Below are 18,504 nucleotides of genomic sequence, written 5' to 3' on the forward strand. Positions count from 1 at the left end.
ACAAAGGTCCTTATGAATATTGTTACTTAGGCTAAACCTCTGGTAGGTCTGGAGATATATTGTTATATTGCTAATTAATTATGTGGCCCAATGGGTATAGAGAAATGAATGGATTCACAAAAAGTATAAAATGTATAAGAAACAGAATAAACATCATCAGTCTTTTCAGTGAATGAAAATACTACAAAATCGCTGTAATTTGCTTTGAAAGTCATGCTCCAGATGACCTCCAAAATGGGCGAAACTCGAGTTGGACTTTAGACAATTGGACAATGCTATAAATTTATTGTGAAGCAGTGAATATCTGTATTTCTAGTAAGTGCAATGAATCGCGAAGTGCTGACAATCCGAGGATTTGTAGAGTCATTGCTTTAATATGACAGGTGGAAAGCCTCTGAAAATGTCACCCAGATTCGACTAGTACAATCTGTGGAGAAACTTGAGTGCTGAAGATCAGAGGATTTCTCATTTGAAAACTACTGCTGTCACAGATCTATCGTCAGGGGATATTAAAAATGAAGGCTGGGGGATTAGGGGAACTGCCAAATAACTACGGCCCACACATGTCTAGATGGCATCAATTTATCCGTTTTATTTGTTAAGTAGAAACTAAACTTTCATTTTTTTTGTCCAGAATGGAAAGTTATGGAATGTTGCAAATCACTTTATTGGGAGATTTGTTGACTTTACCATTACTATTTGCATGTTATGTATGTTCTTGTTGCCAGTCTATTTGCTTTCCTCTACCTGCATTGATATTATTTGTACGCATTTGGAGTACTGATGATGGCATTGATGGGTCAGCACCAGTCACCTCCTCTGAGCTTTGTGCTTATCAGAACAATCTCCTGCATAAGATTATCCCCAGAGTTAGTGACACACAGGGGCAGAGATCGCCCATCACTGTCATCATCTGTACTCCAGTATGTCCTGATATCAGTACATCTAAAGGCAGAGGTTTGGAAAACACATATATGCAATTTTAGTTTTACAGGAATAAAAGCAAATCCCCTAATAAATTTATCTACATTTTCATAACTTTCCACTTCCAAAATTAATAAGAAAAATAAAAGTTTAGTTATTCTTGAAAGCTAGACAACTTTACTGAAGCATGTTGTGCCACGTTAATTACTATGTTTCCTTCTTTGATAAATCTGTCACATCGTAACTTACTGACGATGACTCCGTAACTTGTGGATAATAAACCACGTTAATTTATCCTGTCTCCTGGGATTTCTTTTGGATCTCCATCACCCACTTATTCCTTCCTAGCATTTTTGATTCTCGGCACCCCCTCTAATCCACCGTATGAGTCCACCACACTTGCTGATGGCCTCTTGATCTTCTTTTTTTTTGTTCTTTTTATATGTATGACATCTTTTCAGTTGTGTTTGTGCCGAATATTGCTGCAATTGGAAATGGGAAACTGCAATCCGCTGCACTTTGCCATACAGTTCACTAGACAAAACCTAAGATGGAAACAAAACGAGCAAAAACCCCTGTTGTAAGTAAGACGTAATATTAATACATCTAAATAACATAGGGACCTAGATAGAAAACATTGTTTTTGATTAAAAAAAAAGTGTAAAGGCCATCCCACCGCGACAAGGTGCACCCAGATCAGGATGGTCCTATACTGTAATATTAAAACCTTACCATGTGACCTCAATGTAAATAACGTCCGAGCAGGACCGAGTCCTGACTGTGTCTGTGAGTGTCCATAATCGGGCATAGAAGCTGTCCTGCCCATATTCCCATTAAAATCCTTTTTGACACATGGTAAGGTTTTAATATCAGAGACAATATCGGACCATCCCAATTTGGGTCCACCGTGACATGGTGGGATGGTTTTTATGCTTTTCTTGATCATTTACATTTAACTAAACAATTTGGAGATGCATACTGACCAGACAGAGGCTAAAAAACCCCCATCACTTTTACAGCCTATCTGAACATTAAAGTTCATATTGGTAAAAGTTTCTGATGAATACTTTAGAGCGTTACTGCATTTTTCTTTTCTTGGGGGGGATTAGATACAATAGTGTTGAGCTGCTGTTCAAAAGCCTCAAAAGTCCTTTTGGCCGATACTTGTCAAAATCTACCTTTGTCTTCACCATATTGAAAAGTGCAATCTCTTACACTTTCCAATACAACTGTATAAAATAGAAATATAAGGCATTATTAATTTATTTTCCAATAAAAGCAATGACGCATGTGTGAAAAATGTTTCCCACTTCATGGTTTTTAACAAACTGTAAATGTTTCATTACATTTACGATCATGAGTATTTCCAAGAATTTGTAGCATTAAATATTGTTAATATGAAACGTCATTTACACATACAACATTACTATAGCAGTACTATACTACACTATTAGTGCAATCAGTGTCTGGGGTGCCAAGGGCCCACCTTGGAAATTCATCCTGGTGTCCTTTGGCTCACCTCCATGCAATATTACCTGAACTTTGTTCACAAATACTCCTATTCTTCGATAAAATAATAAACTGGGCAGTTTTGTAGATCCTGCCCTTTAATATACATGTTGTGTGAAGTGCTTTAAGTGTACTGTGTGTGGCCCACTGGGGGATTCACCTGCTCTCCGATGGGCCACTCCGAGCTTCACCGGTAAAACAGTTACTGTATATGGGTGTAAACATCCATCTTATGGTTGTAACAATTTTAGGCATTGACTATTTCTTATTTCTAGTATAAGAATACTGTTTGGGGTAAATGTACCTTAACCATCACGTTTGTTTCTGCAGTCTCTGATATTTGATGAAGTCGACCTTTCAGATGCCAGTGTCGCCGAGACCAGTACGAAGAACATCAACAACAGCTTCACGGTAGAGTGATAAAGATATTATTTGCATTAAACTCTTTTGAACCATAGAATTCCAATCCAAGCTGACAGCAGCCTTGTACACGCAATTGTTATGATGACTCACCGAAGGAGAAAAAAACAAAATACCAGCTAAGTCCAGAAAAACCAGAGAGGTTGGCAGCTATCGGATTGCAGACCCCTGGACCTATCCACAACAACTAGCAGTAGCCGTGGGGGGTTCCTACGGTGCCCTAGACCCCTCGATCACAGCCGGAGAACTAGATAGCCTAAAGACAGAAAGGGGAAAAACTAAACTGCCCCAGAGCAGACCCCAAAGCAATAGGCAGCCCCCAACATATAATGACGGTGAAGCAAGATGAAAACACTAACACAGATAGAAAGATAGGTTGAGCAAATGATGGGGCCCAAGCTAACTACATAGGACAGGATAGGAAAGCTGCTGTCTGCCATCCGCAAAAACCCTATCAAAATGAGCCAACCGACTGATAGGAAAAACAGGCCCTGAAGTCGCTAGGCTTCAAAAGACTATATCAGCACTCAGGTATATTCTGAAGACAGAGCAAAAGATCAACAGATCAGAGACAAAAATGGAATTCAGCTCACCCCCGGCCGGGGATGGCAGAACTCCCAAAAAACAAGGCAAAACAAAAACAAAACTGAAGAGTACAAAGCAGAGCAGAAAAACTTAGCTTTGAGACGCAGGAATCAGACTGGTCTCCAAGAATCCAGCAGGAAAATCACCAGCCAGGAAGAAGGGCGTCGGCAGCCTTATATCCAGTCCTCAATTCCAGCCACCCAGTCATCATCTAGCTGCCCAGGTGTTTCATAATCAGCCTCAATACCTTCCTTCACCAGAGGAGGGAGTTCATCAGACCTCAATGGTGAAGGGAAAAATGAACTCACAACACGCAATGTATTAACTTACCCATAAAGCCAAGAATGATCAAGCTTGAAAAATAAAGATGATGTTTTCTGTCTTCATTTAAAAACATTAGTGACCCCATGAGTTTGGTAACTCTGATGAACTTATCTTCTGCAGCAGAGGTGATTCCTCATCTTTTTTTCCTTGGTCTCATGATAACCAGTTTCAGCATAGTGATTGATGGTTTTCAGGACTGCGCTTGTGTATACCATCAAGGTTACAGCAATTTTTTGGGACTGATTGCCCTCTATGTCTTAAAGTAATGATGGGTGGTCGTTTCTCTTTACATAGTTGAGTGGTCCATGCCATATTCTGACTTAGAACAGTTCGATAGAGCTCAGCATTGTATGGAGCTGTGTATCAACACTGCCTCTGCCATTCACATCTGATTTTCGCAGATTTTCCAAAGGCTAGCAATTTGACAAATGAACTCTTGAGGAAGTATACATGTTCAGTGGAAGCCATTCGTGGTCACTACTTGTTTAAGCTGCTTGAGAGCTTGGGAATGAGGTGTAAAGCTTATGTTAGAGTAAAAGAGGGGTACTTTGAGGAATTTAAGCTGGTTCGTTTCACACGTGTTTCTTTGCATGTGTGTTCTCTCCTAGTTTTGCTGTATTCAGTCTGAATCCACAATGTGCACATTCCTATATGAACAAGGAAGACCATTGCATGAACATGTGTGTAAACTGCTGAGCGGTGCTGTAGGGCAGCATGCAGAAGCATGAAACATACTGTATGCTGGAAATTCCATGTAACATGTTACATTACGTACTGTATGTGTCACATCAAATATGCTCCATAAACTTTCTGTACTCTGTAATCTAAATGGACAAGACCTGGGAACTTGATCCTTTATTTTGACTAAGATATGAAGGAAACACATAAGACGATAAAACATCTTTTGTTGCAGGAACAGGTTAGTTTTTTTTTAAATATTACTATGTTGTTTAACTGGTTAGAATTGTGAGGTCTATTTATGGCCAATAGTCAAATTTCCATCAAATTCCTGACTGTTTACAGTATGTGAAGTGCTTCTTTTTGTTACTGGATAGAATAAAGTGAGGTCAAAGCTGTGATAGATTGATCACTAAACCCAGCAACTCTGTTGATGTAGACCGTTGGCTGCAGCGGTGATGTATACTATATTCATATAACACTGCTGCAGCCAATCAGCTCAGTGCCTCTGCTTATGTAGACAGTGCCGGATACTGAGCTCAGTGATTGGATGCAGTGGTGATATATGTTGTATTTATGATGACACAGCTGCAGCCAAACATTGAGTCCAGTGGCTTGATTGATGTAGATGGCACTGGCTGCTGAGCTCAGTGATTGGCTGCAACATTGATGTATGCTATTTTCATGATGACACCACTGCAGCCAGTCATTTAGCTTAATTGCTCTGCTGATGTAGACAACACTGGCTACTATGCTCAGCAATTGGCTGCAATATTGATTATTGATGTATGCTGTATTCATGATAACACCACTACAACCAATTGCTTAGCTGAACAAATATATGTAGCAAATGGGTCGCCCTCCCAGGGCTGTGGGGTACTCGGTACTGGACCGGTATCAGCGGGATGTGTCACAGCGGTGGTGACCCGGGCCGTGGCCCTGGGCGCCCAAGTAATGGGGGAATTGAAATGGTGGAATGTAATTGATTGAATGAATAGTTCGTGATGCCACCTGTGGTGTTCGGCAAGGGAGGTGTAAAGCCGACGCTGCATGCAGATCCGCTGGGACCAATGGTATGGTGCAGCAAAGATGTAAAAGCTTCCCACAGTTGAAGCTGTAGTCCCAGGGCAGTGTAGATGTGGTTGGCACGGGGATGTAGCAGTGCCGGAAGAGTAGGAAGCAGGCAAAGACACAGTGGGGTGCAATTTCTGTACCTTTACTTGATAAATGCAGTCCAGGGTCCTGATTGCAGATGGTACTGGAGCAGGCTAGCCTGGAAGCAACTCAGGGAATCTCTGTCTGCAGATGGGCTGTGCAGTCTCCTTCCTAGCGCTTATTTGAAGTACTCCTAGTACTGAGTTACACTGAAGTTCCTCCCAATTCTTCTCTGCTAGTACCCCTCGTATGGCAGACAGCTGTCGCCGCTATTCCTCTCTTGGCTCACTCCGTGCTGTTGTGCCTCCGAGTCTTAGATGGGGTAGTGCATTTACAGCCTCCTACTCCTCTGGTGTCTGTTGCAGGACCATTAGCATCCATACAACCGTGGAGACCAGGCTCCAGTTCATGCGCTCTCACTGGAGATGAGCCTTTCCTCTCTGCTCGATCTCCGCGCTTCTTCCCTTTTTGGGGAAGGTGACCTGACGGACAGACGTGACTGGTAGAAGGAGGGGACGGTTTGTGCACTAGTGACAGAGATTGACAGGTTAGAAAGGTAACAGCAGGGAGACAGAAAAGGGAGTGCAGTACCGTGAAATGACCACAAGATGGCAGGGGAGAGTAGTACAGGACTTAACATCAGCTTAGGGCTTAGGAATCCGCTTAGTCATGGGGGGCGGGGAGATAGGAGCCTGGGTGGGAAATTCCCCTGTGAGAGAGGGGATAAATAGAAGAAGGCGGGGCTCCAGGAGAGTTTAGTCCCGGGAGGAGCTCAGAAGAAGACGCAGAAAGTGAGAAGAGCTTGGCCAGGGGGACGGACCAAGGAGAGACAGTCAGGGGGGTGGCCCTGACCCGACGGACTGCAGGACAGGCAAGGAGAAGAGGCAGCCAGGGGGGAGACCCTGACTCGACGTACCGCAAGACAGACGAGGCCCCGGGGGAAGACGATCTCGGGCAGGTGAAGCGCTGGGGGTAGATTTGTCTAGGACAGCCCCAAGTGAAAGATCTGCAAGGTGCGTTACTGTGACTGGAGCTGAAGAATAGGTACCCGGGCCTGGCGATACAGTGGTGTAAAGAAGCTGCGGTGCGTGTTTGGTGGTCGTCAGGAGGACAACAAATAAATCCGGAACTGTTACAAGTGGAAGCTGTCTCCGTCTCGTCTTTGCCTCATCTGGTAAGCAGTGGTCCACCCCCCTAGCCCGGCCCCCTACTACACCTTCACGTCTGCACACTTCACCCCCCTCCCGCTAACTCCCCACTCTTTCCTCCTGGCCCTCAGAGAGCACTCCTCCCCTTAATTCCGGTTCAGAGTCCCCCCTGCTGGCCTGGAGTGGAACTGTATTGCATGTATAGGTTAACTGCGAGAGAGACCCTTCACTGCTCCCAAGCCTGGCATTACCCTCCCTGGAGGAAGGCAAAGCCACTGTGGCAACCATACTCCTGGGGGCGCCACACAAACCCCATGAATAAAAATGTATACAATTGAGAGGAGACCCAAAAATTATATAAGGAACATCTTTTGTCAACAGCGGATGATACATGCTTTTTTATTAAGGAAAAATACTGAGAGCAAGGAGAAAGTGCTGGGGATTTACTAACAACAATGGTGAAATAATCCCTAGGGGGATCTTCTCATGTCTCACAATGATATCATACTAGCGGGAAGCTAATACAGGATGATACTGGCATATTGAGATGTTTGAGGGAACATTGTGTAGATGGTCATAAGTTTGCATTTACTGGCACTATGGATGAGATAGAAAAGTATCTTGATGGTGTTACCTTATCTACTTTGTCAATGGAGGCCAGTAAGGCTCTGGAGTGGCCTCTGACCCTCGAGGAGTTAGAGATAGCGCTACATTGTATTCCTAATGAAAAAGCCCCGGGATCAGATGGCTTTCCTTGGGGAATTTTAATAAAACATTCCCAGAGATACAATTACCGTACCTAATTTGCTATCAGTTTTCCAAACAGCAGTAAAGAAGGGGCAGCTACCGAGGTCTATGTGTGAAACCATCATTGTTGTTTTACCAAAACCAGGGAAGGATCCACCAAAATCAGGGAAGGATCCACAAAAAACAGAATCATAGAGACCAGTCTCATTAATTCTCATGCTAAAATTTTAGCTATGGAAAATAGACTTTTAGGTGTAATTTCCGCCTTAATCCCTGATCAATGGGGCTTTATCCTAGATAGATCAACAGCAATACATTTGAGAAGATTGTTTTTAAGTCTCTCCAGCTATCCTACTATGTGACTGGGGCCAGAGCGGTGCGGTCTTTAGACCCTGCTAGGGCCTTTCATAGCATTTAATGGAATTTTAACGGTAATGCTCAGAATTTGTATTAGATCCCCAATTTATATCTTACGTAAAATTAGTTTAGAAGTCTCCAACTGCGATGGTACGTGCTAATAGATAACTGAGACGAGGTTGTGTTGGAGTTGGGCACAAGACAGGGCTATTGTCCACTTCGCCATCATTATTGAATCATTGGCATGCATATTGAGATCCACTCCTGATTCAGTAGGCTTTTGGTGCAGTAAGATGGAAGAACGTGTTCCTATGCTACTCTGTTTTATAGATATTCAGAAATCCATGACCCCATTAATGAATATTATTATAGAATATGGGAAATGGTCTGGCATACTTATTAACTGAAAAAAGTCAGCATTACTTCCCGTGGATCCCGTATCTAATTTGATTTTTGTGGCACACATTGATAAACGTGGTGAAGAATTTCAAGTATTTGGGAGTTAATATTGCAAAAAGACCACAGGATTATATTTGCTACACACCTGTTTGGGATATCCCGGGCTCCTTTTCCTTCACTTGGGTCTGATGCCCTTTGTTGTGCTCCATGTCACACTTTACAAGTTGACCGGAGTGGCTCAGTGACCTAATTTCCTTAGGCCTATTTAAGGCCCAATAAAGCATACACCTGTGTCTTAGGATTGAGATTATAGACCTATGTTTGGTGTGCTCCACCATCTGTACATATTGTGCTGCAAGTTTCTTCCTTTCGTGTTGGGTTCCACCACATCTGTCCTACTGATCCTAAGATTCCATACTGTCCAATTACTCATGGTTCTGTGCCCTCTAGAAAGCGGCACCAACACCCACCCCGACCTGACGTTTAGTGGTTCCACCTCACCTTGGGAAAAAAAGGTATTATCGTGTTGGAGTGGAGCGCCCCTCAGGGCCGTGGGGTACTTGGTACCAGGTCAGACGGTTCTTAAAGGGGAATGTCATGGCAGCAGTGACCCGGTCCGTGGCCCTGGGCATCCAGTAAAATATTAATAAAAGATGATGATGATGGGGTAGTTTGTAGAGGAATTATGTTGTTACGCCACCCGTGGTATTCGGCAAGGGTTGCCGACGCTGAAATGCAGATCCTCTGGTATGGCGTTAGGGCAACAAAGATGGTTAAGCTCTCCACAGGCAGAGCTGTGTCCCAGGGCAGTTAGGATGTTATAAGTAAAGATGGTGGCTGTTGTGGTGAGTGTGGTGCAGGGCAGGTGGGACATGAATGACTCAGATCACACAGCAGGGTGCAGTTTCCAATGATTTACTCACAGTTCACATGTGCACAGATGCCCGCTTAGTGCTGTATCCTCGAGGTGAGGGGTCCAGAAAACTCCCAGATAGATTTGGATACACCTTTCCCGGACTCCCTTCTGTGCGTTTCCCTCCTGACCATCTCGCTTCGCTGGTTTTCGTCCTCCTGCCCAGCACCTTCACAAACAGTGTCCCCAAACCAGCAGCCGTGGACCTTGTTGGGCGACATCCTCTGAGTCCCCTTGATCCTATATATGGCTGCCTTTTCGGCAAGTTAATGTGGTTATGGCTGAGGTATGTACAGCTACGTCAGCCTCCGGCTTGCTAGCTGAGTCTTGTAGTCCTCAACTAGTCTTAGGGGCCAGCTCCCCCACTGCGACCTGGTCCCTCCACTTCTGGATACAGGCCCCACAGGTGGCCTCCTCACTTCCCGTGCCCCAAGGACCCCTTCTGTCCTCCTGGGAGCTTACTTCAGGCTCCCCTCATAACTCTCTCTCCAGCTCTTCCTACTACAATCCTTCTCCTTCTTTCTCCTCATGTTCTGTCCAACTCTCCTCAGACTCTGTCAGCCCTCACTCCCCTCACTCCCCTCTGACTGACTGACTGACTCTTTCTAGAACAATCTTCTTACCTCAGCACTAACTCCTCCCACCAACTGTCACTCCCTTAAGCTCCTCCCCTTTTTCTTACCTTCCCCACTCACTCCCCAACACCCTTTCCTAGCCAGCCTGGGATGAGGTCATCCTCCCCACGGGTACACCCAGATGCCCTGACTGAACTGGTGTGTGTTGGGTGCGAGTGTTAGAGTCCTGGGTAGTGCTCCCTCCTTACCTGAGAGTGGCACACCACACCTCTGGATGAGGTGCAGTATCTCTGTGGCGAATGGACCCTCAGGGGCGCCACAGGAGCATAACCAAAATGAGGGTATCCTTAACAATTTTTAATAGTTACAAACAGATTTACTCTAGCTCATAATCAGTTGTATAAGTATGTTTAATTCATTCATGCTTTTCATTTACAGACAAGAATACAATCTTTAATTATAAGCACTGATTCTTTGGTTGAGTCTTCTATTGAAGAGGGATCCTCTAAAGCCGGGATGTACCACTTAATGGCCTCTCTGGGCCACATTGAAAGGTTAATGTTTGTCTTGGGCCACACAATGATCTTTGGTTACGTAACCTGATGTCCTTCTTCCCTGGGGCCTGTTTGCTGTTTGAGGCCTCACCTGAAATGGTGGCTTTGCCTTTATTTTGTCTTGCCAATCTTCGGTTAGCTCACAATCTATGGAGCCTTTCTCTTGACTTGACTCCTGCCTCTTTCAGGTTACATCCCCTCCGCTTTCTCCTTCTAAACGTCTTTCTTTCATTTTCATTCTTCTTTCTCTGTGCCTCATCCTCTACTTCTTCATTATTGCCCAGGCTCTTGTTCCTTCCTCGGGTTCTTGTGTGTGGACAGACCGATGGGAACAATCATCTGTTTTTTTCACATCTTCACTCACTGCTGTCCAGGAGCTCCCATCATCTTCCTTAATTCCTCCCACAATGGTTGGTCCACCGGCATTCAATTTTGGCCAGCGAACTGGTGGGAGTCTTAGTTGCACAGGAAGAAGGCTTATGTAGGCCGCCACACCACAATCAGCTCTATAAGTAAAGCAGCGTTTATCCCATATGATATTGTGACACGTAATGACAAAAAAAGTCATAATATTTAAGTAACTATACAATTTTGTGTTGGGCCACATTCATAGCCATCCTAAGCCGCATACACCCCTCTGGGCCGTAGGTTGGCCAATGGCCATCCCTGATGTAACGAGTTAATATTCCTTACTTGTAATTCCTTAATATTAGAATAATTTAGAGAATTTCCTTTGCAAATCAAACACAAATAGGGGGAAGATATAGGTCCACCTTGGATGAGGGCCAATGGAATAGGATTTTAGAGCATACTCTTCAACTATGTGTGTAGCGCAAAGACTATCAAAGATATATCTTTATTATACATAGAAAGTCAGACACCCTGCTTTCTATATAAAATAGGATTATGATTGGATAATAGATGTCCAAGATGTAATGCGGAAAATGCTGCCTTACTGCACAGGGTGTGGGCATGTTCATTATTGGGCGCATTTTGGAATGGAATCATTGACGTAAAAAGTAAAGTTTATTATGTAAGCCTGCAGGCAGGTCCGAGGTTTGTGTGATGGGGCTGATGGAGGGTGAAATGCAAAATAACCCAATCCAAAATAGATATTTCAAGAATTGTCTTTGGATTCAGACTTTTCTTCTCACAATCTTAGAATTCTAAAATAGCATGAATACAATAATTCAACTTGTAAAAGGGAGTGTACAGGAATAGAAAAATATTCTTAAATATGAGAAAATATGGGGCCAGGGCTGGACTCTCCGGGATTTCCAGCTGCTTTATTAATAAGGGAAGGAATGGTGGAGTTAATAATATAAGCAGTGTTGGACTGGAGTGCTGAGGGTCCACCAGTAACCAACTCCAGGGCTCTCCTTTTCAGCTACGGTACATGCAAATGTGACATTATTATCAATCATACATTTACATAACAATGAACTTGGTAGATTGTTAACTGAATAAGATGATACAGATATCTGTACATAGTGATTCCAGTATATTGTGCCAAGAACTGCTCATATAAGAGGGTGGTGGCCCAGTCCTGCACAGCAGCCCACCGGAGGATTCTCCTGCTCTCCTGTGGGCCAGTCCAAGCCTGTGTATATAAGAGGGTGGTGGCCAACTATTGCACAGGGCCCCACCAGAGGATTCTCCTGTTCTTCTGTGGGCCAGTCGAAGCCTGTGTATAATAAGAGGTGGTGGCCCACTCTTGGACAGGGACGCATCAGAGGATTTTCCTGCTCTCCTGCGGGCCAGTCAAAGCCTGTGTAAATAAGAGGGTGGTGGCCACTCCTGTACAGTGGCCCACTGGAGGTTTCTCCTGTTCTCCTATAGGCCAGTCCAAGTCAGAATACAAGTGTACATTTAATGTAGTCTAATGAATGCTATCTGAAAAAAAGAAGCTTTATATCACATATCTGCTGTAAGGTGCTCACATTGATAGAAAAAGTATTATAGTTTTAGCCACACTCTTGTTTTCATGTGTGTGGCACCGATGGTCACCTGCTGCTGGCTCCCCTTTTATGGCTGGTCACGGACGCCCTCTTGTTAAAGATAAACCCGAAAAAATAGAAAATTGGGGCATTCTTTAAAAGCCCATAGGTTCCAGTGCTATCTGTGAAAAACTGACGTCTGAATGAGTCCTAAGACTGTTCACATGTAATTCTTTGACAAGGTTTTGGGAGATAATCCTATGCAAAATCCTCCTTAAAAATGCTTGAAAAAGTCTTCCTATTCATTTATAGGGGGAATCTGTTTTGCTGTTCATATGAGGAGTTTTTTTAGATTTTATTTTTCTTCTTGAAGAGGTTTTGAAAAAGATCTAGAGGAAACAATAAAGTGCATGTCACTTTGTTTGAAGTGGATACTGAAGGAAACCAAACTAGGCACTGCCCAATCAAGAAGATGAAAATAATGCTTCAGAAGAAAAAAAAACTCTTCAAAAACTTTTCTTGAATCAGTTTCTGTTTGGAAAAAAAAAATTTGGTAAAAAAACCTCTATGAACAGAGATTAAAATACAGCTTAAAGTACAACTGCAGGTATACTGTAGTAGTAAAAAAAAATGCAACAAAGTAAGGGAATGTGCACGGAAAGTATTTTGTGGAGTTTTTGCAGCACAGACTGATAGGGAACTCCTCCAAAATGCAAAATATTACTCAAAAATGTGGAGGTTCTGTTCAGTTTTCTCAAAAAAAAAAAATCTCAGCAAAAAGGCTTTGTGTGCTCATATTCACTGAACAAAAACTTTCCAGTTTCTGCTCTAAAAACTCAGTAAGAAATCTCACTGTGTACATGACCTAGGAACCAGGAACTAGCACCAATAGGCCGGTTATCAAGAAATTAACAGTGAGCGTATGGTTTATACACCTCCGAATCCAACGCATGGAGTATATGTATATACCTCCGACAAAGACACTGCAAACTCCACGATAACCCCAGACTACTCGCTGCCACCACCAGTCATTTTTTATTATACACAGGCTGAATGGACATCTGGGTCTGGTAGCGTATGACTTTGAGGTGCGGTTTACAGATAAAAAGGAACAGAACTATTACATTTTATATTTAATACAAAGGGAGGCAGTGTTTATGAAAATATACAAAAGATTTTATAAAGGGGACAAGACAATAACATAGTAACATAGTAACATAGTTAGGCCGAAAAAAGACATTTGTCCATCCAATTCAGCCTATATTCCATCAGAATAAATCCCCAGATCTACGTCTTTCTAAAGAACCTAGTCACTGTAAGATACAATATTTTTACGCTCCAGGAAGACATCCAGGCCTCTCTTGAACCCTTCGACTGAGTATAAAGCATATATAGTACATAAATTAAAAGAGATTAACAAAAGAACTTACTAGGCCGCTCACAGAGATGAGTCAAAACTTAGCCGAAGAAGACCACTTTGACTTGGGAGGCGTTCAACGGGATTCATGCATACACAAGTATGTATTTCCCTAGAAGAACCTAAATCATAATTTCCCTTGTTATTTTATGTGCACCTAAGTTATGCCCCCGTGATGACCCAGGTGGGCCAGGTTGTGGGTGTCCTTAGCCATTCAGAATTTTATGAAAATCACAATTTATGCGATAATTGGTTGCTTACAGAAGTTCGAGATCTCCGCCATATTTTCCATCAGGATTTTACCTTTCCCCACAGATCAAACAATGTATGGCTGTTGTTAGTTATCTGGCCACTATGGATTTGTGGCTTATAGTCAGAGGTTACAGTTATGAGAAAACATGCATATTCATCCCCGGATCGCCCTTAGTCTGAAAATGTATATCCCATCCCTATCGGATTTATGCAAACTCCAATATTCATACTTTTCTATCAGTGCCTCAGCATCTAGCAAAGATGTTTGGATGAAAGGAATGTGCAACTGTGAAGGACAATAGCTATCTCTAAAACGTGTAAGGTATCTGCTTTAATCCTCTCCAAAACTTAAAATACTTTTCATTCTTAACTATATGTCCAATCTGTAAACCTTTGTCCATACATAATGGACATCCTCGTTAGTATACTGGGGTATATTGTGACATAAGGATCTCCTCAATGCATTTTAATTAGGATTGTCACTCCTCTTTGTCTCCGATTTATACATCGCAGTCTTACTGGTTTCTAATGTGTTAAACTGTGTAACTGACATAAAGGCAACTTGGATTGCTAGCTAGTCCTGCAAAAGAGAGAGGGGAGTAGTAAGGGGGAGGTGAGTGAATGTGGCTTGTATCAGTCTGGCTCTGACTGATAGCTATTTTTGCCCCTGCAATTCCATGTGGCGTAGAGATTTTAATATTTTCTATGACAATGAACAAAAGAGAAATCTAAATCACATCAATATTTCGTCACTGCCCTTTACATGTAAAACAATGTAAATTGTTCTAGTTACACTTACACACTTGTTTCTGAAGGAACTTAACAGGTAGGATGTTCCAAACATCTCGGAGAACTAACCACGTATCTTCTGTCCTTCTTTAGCTGAAGACAATTCTTATTGACATTGGCTGAATGTTGGGGTCCTTGTTTGGCTTCAGAATAAATTTGGAGTCAATCAGACGCCTCAATGATACATAAGACAATGTCATTAAGAAGTATCTTCAGTGTAGAGAACAAGAAGGAGTCCTGGAAGCGATCATATGGCCTCCACAGATTCCTGATCTCACATCATCCAGTCTGTCTGTCTGGAGAGACAGAATGATTTGTTAAACCCTACATCCACAGAAGATCTGTGGTTATTTCTCCAAGACTTTTGGAAAAATCTCCCTGATGAGTTCCTGCAAAAATTTTGCAGTGTACCTAGAAGAATTTATGATTTTTTAAGGCAAAGTGCGGACACACCAAATATTGCTGTGATTTAGTTTTCACTTTTATTCATTCACTTTGCATTTTATTTATTGATAAAAAGAAGCTAATATCAATTCTATATTGGAAAGTATTCTTATTCTGCAGCATTTTTTCTACGCCCGCCTATAACTTTTGTACAGTACTGGATGTCCAGGAGATCAAGTCAAATATATCCCACTTTAATTATGAAACCATAAATCTTCACTGGATATTTCTCTTTAATTCTCTACACAGGTGATTACTCCATTCCGCAAACTAATCCTGTGTGCTGAGAATAGGAAAGAGATGGAGGATTGGATTGGAGCCATCAAATCTGTCCAGAAGTGGGATCTTAATGAGGTACATCAGTGAACTACAACATATGTATTCAATTAACATTATATATTTGTATAATTCAATACTTTAAAATTACATGGGTCCGTCAAGTTCAACCTTTGCCGACCAATTATACATTTTAGACTGGGAGTCGTTCCCTAGGTTGGTGGTGGCCTAGCCCAATAAACTACTCAAAAAGAAGAACAATGTTGATTACTGGGTTCAGTTTTGAGTTTCGAACATTGTAAAGAGAACATAGGCTTTAAAGAAGATATTCAGCCATGAAATTCTTCCGTACGCAACCATAGATATTTGCAGTGTCGGGCTCGTTTGGTAAAAGCCCACCAGTAACATTGATACTTTAGGCCCACCGTCCAGCTACATGCAAAAATATCCTGACCCAAGTGTACAGATTAACTGTTTCTTCTATGTAACATTAATATGTCTAGCTTATTTAATGAATGATTATATTAAACCTTTTTCTGCAAATAATGAATCAAGTGTAATAGCACTACTTATTAGCACTCAATCAAGGAGGCCTACTGGAGGTTTCTCCTGTGTCTCGGTGGGCCAGTCCTGGCCTGGCTGTTTGGCAACAAAAAACTAAACAAAGCCCATTGAACAATTATAGCCAACATTGGTTGAAAAAACTCCTCCTAAGCCCAACATGCCAATGAACGGTTTTCCTGGTAATTCGCACAATGGTTGCTAAAATTGTACACTCTGTTTGCTTACAGACCACTCAGTTTAATATGGAACATTTCTCAGGAATGCACAATTGGTATGCCTGCTCACACGCCAGACCCACATTCTGCAACGTGTGCAGAGAGGCACTCTCTGGTGTTACTTCTCATGGACTCTCCTGTGAAGGTATAACTCAGTCCTTACATCAATACTTTACTATGATAGTAGTGTGTTCTGCAAAAGTAGCCTGGTACACTACAAGTTACAAAACAGTTTTTGAGATGTTAAATATTTGTAAAAAAAGGCAAAGTATTATTGAGGTGATACCTTTATTGGATAATTTGAAAGTTTTCAGAGCAGAGCAGTGGGGAAAGAAAAGTATTTAGTCAGCCACCAATTGTGCAAGTTCTCCCTCTTAAAAAGATGAGAGAGACCTGTACTTGACATCATAGCTAGACCACAATTATGAGAGTCAAAATGGGAAAACAAATCCAGAAAATCTTCTTGTCTGATTTGGCAAGATATACTTTGCAAATTATGGTGGAAAATAAGTATTTGGTCACCTAAAAGCATGCAAGATTTCTGGCTCTCACAGACCTGTGACTTCTTCTTTAAGAGGCATATCTCTGCCCTCCAATCATTACCTGTAGTAATGGCAACTGTTTGAACTTTTTATCAGTATAAAATACACCTGTCCACAACCTCAGCCACACTCCACTATGGTGAAGACCAAAGAGGTGTTGAAGAACACGAGAAACAAAATTGTAGCCCTGCACCAGGCTGGGAAGACTGAATCTGCAATAGGCAAGCAGCTTGGTGTGATGAAATCAACTGTGGGAGCAATATTAAGAAAATGGAAGACATGCAAGACCACTGATAATCTCCCTCGATCTGGGGCTCCACGCAAGATCTCACCCCGTGGGGTTAAAATGATCACGAAAACGGTGAGCAAAAATCCCAGAACCACACAGGGAGACCTAGTGAATGACCTGCATAGAGCTGGGACCACCGTAACAAAGGCTACCATCAGTAACACACTATGTCGCCCGTCTGAAGTTTGCTAGAGAGCATTTGGATTATCCAGGAGAGTATTGGGAGAAAGTCATATGGTCTGATGAAACCAAAGTAGAACTGTTTGGTAGAAACAAAACTCGTCATGTTTGGAGGAGACAGAGTGATGAGGTTGCATCCAAAGAACACCATACCTACTGTGAAACATGGGGGTGGCAACATCATGCTTTGGGGCTGTTTCACTGCAAAGGGACCAGGACGACTGATCCGTGTACATGAAAGATTGAATGGGACCATGTATCATGAGATTTTGAGTGCAAACCTCTTTCCATTAGCAAGGGCATTGAAGATGAAACATGGATGGGATGATAAGATCCCAAGCACATTGCCAGGGCAATGAAAGAGTGGCTTTGTAAGAAGCATATAAAGGTCCTGGAGTGGCCTAGCCAGTCTCCAGATCTCAGCCTTATAGAAAACCTTTGAAGGGATTTGAAAATCCGTGTTGCCTAGCAAAAGGCCCAAAACATCACTGCTCTAGACGAGATCTGCCTGGAGGAATGGGTCAACATACCACCAACAGTGTGTGCCAACCTTGTGAAGACTTACAGAATATATTAGACCTCTGTTGTTACCAGCAAAGGATATATAACAAAATATTGAGATTAACTTTTGTTAATGACCAAATACTTATTTTCCACCATAATTTGCAAAAACTTGCCAAATCAGACAAGGTGATTTTCTGGATTTGTTTTCTCATTTTGACTCTCATAGTTGTGGTCTATCGATGATATCAGTTATAGACCTCTCTCATCTTTTTAAGTGCGGGAACTTGCGCAATTGGTGGCTAACTAAATACTTTTTCCCCCACTGTACATGTACAAACCCTCTGAGCTCCAAAAGCAAGCAAATATACATTGTCTGTTGTCATGATAAAGTTATCACGTCTGTTCTTCTTTTGTATATAGAGTTTTTGTTGCAATAACTGGAGAACTTTTTTGTTAAGGTTTGTTTACACTAACTATTGGGGCGGCACTTAGCGACTGATGATCAGTAACTTGCTGGCTGATGGGCAGTCGATTAGTAGCCTGTTTACACTGGCAGACTGCTCTTTACAATGCACCCTGAACGATCCATAATAGATCGCTCACTGCGCATAGGCTGCCATTGCTCTTGACAGCGTAGGTCCTATTTACACAGAACAATGTGTTGTCGAGAGAGATTATGTTTTTGGCAACACAAAAGAGAATTTCACCTGACATATGAGCATTTTGCTTGTTCATTAGGTGATGAGCTTCTTTAGACTATGAGATTATCATGAAATGAACGATCCTAGAAATGCTTGTTCATGATAA

At 42.3% G+C, this 18,504-nt stretch overlaps 1 protein-coding gene across 4 annotated transcripts in view; it reads left to right on the forward strand.

Annotated features, from left to right (window-relative positions):
- LOC141087528 (diacylglycerol kinase eta-like) overlaps positions 1–18,504 on the forward strand; it is a 293,759-nt gene that overhangs the window by 168,300 nt on the left and 106,955 nt on the right. For all 4 annotated transcript variants that reach the window (XM_073573095.1, XM_073573091.1, XM_073573094.1 and 1 more), the window contains exons 4-6: positions 2,764–2,844; positions 15,377–15,481; positions 16,195–16,327. In XM_073573095.1, the coding sequence (XP_073429196.1) occupies positions 2,764–2,844; positions 15,377–15,481; positions 16,195–16,327 (319 nt within the window). The remainder of the gene's footprint in view (positions 1–2,763; positions 2,845–15,376; positions 15,482–16,194; positions 16,328–18,504) is intronic.

Source organism: Dendrobates tinctorius, unplaced genomic scaffold (assembly GCF_039654945.1).
Source record: "Dendrobates tinctorius isolate UK_male_01 unplaced genomic scaffold, ASM3965494v1 ptg000034l, whole genome shotgun sequence".
NCBI lineage: Eukaryota > Metazoa > Chordata > Amphibia > Anura > Dendrobatidae > Dendrobates > Dendrobates tinctorius.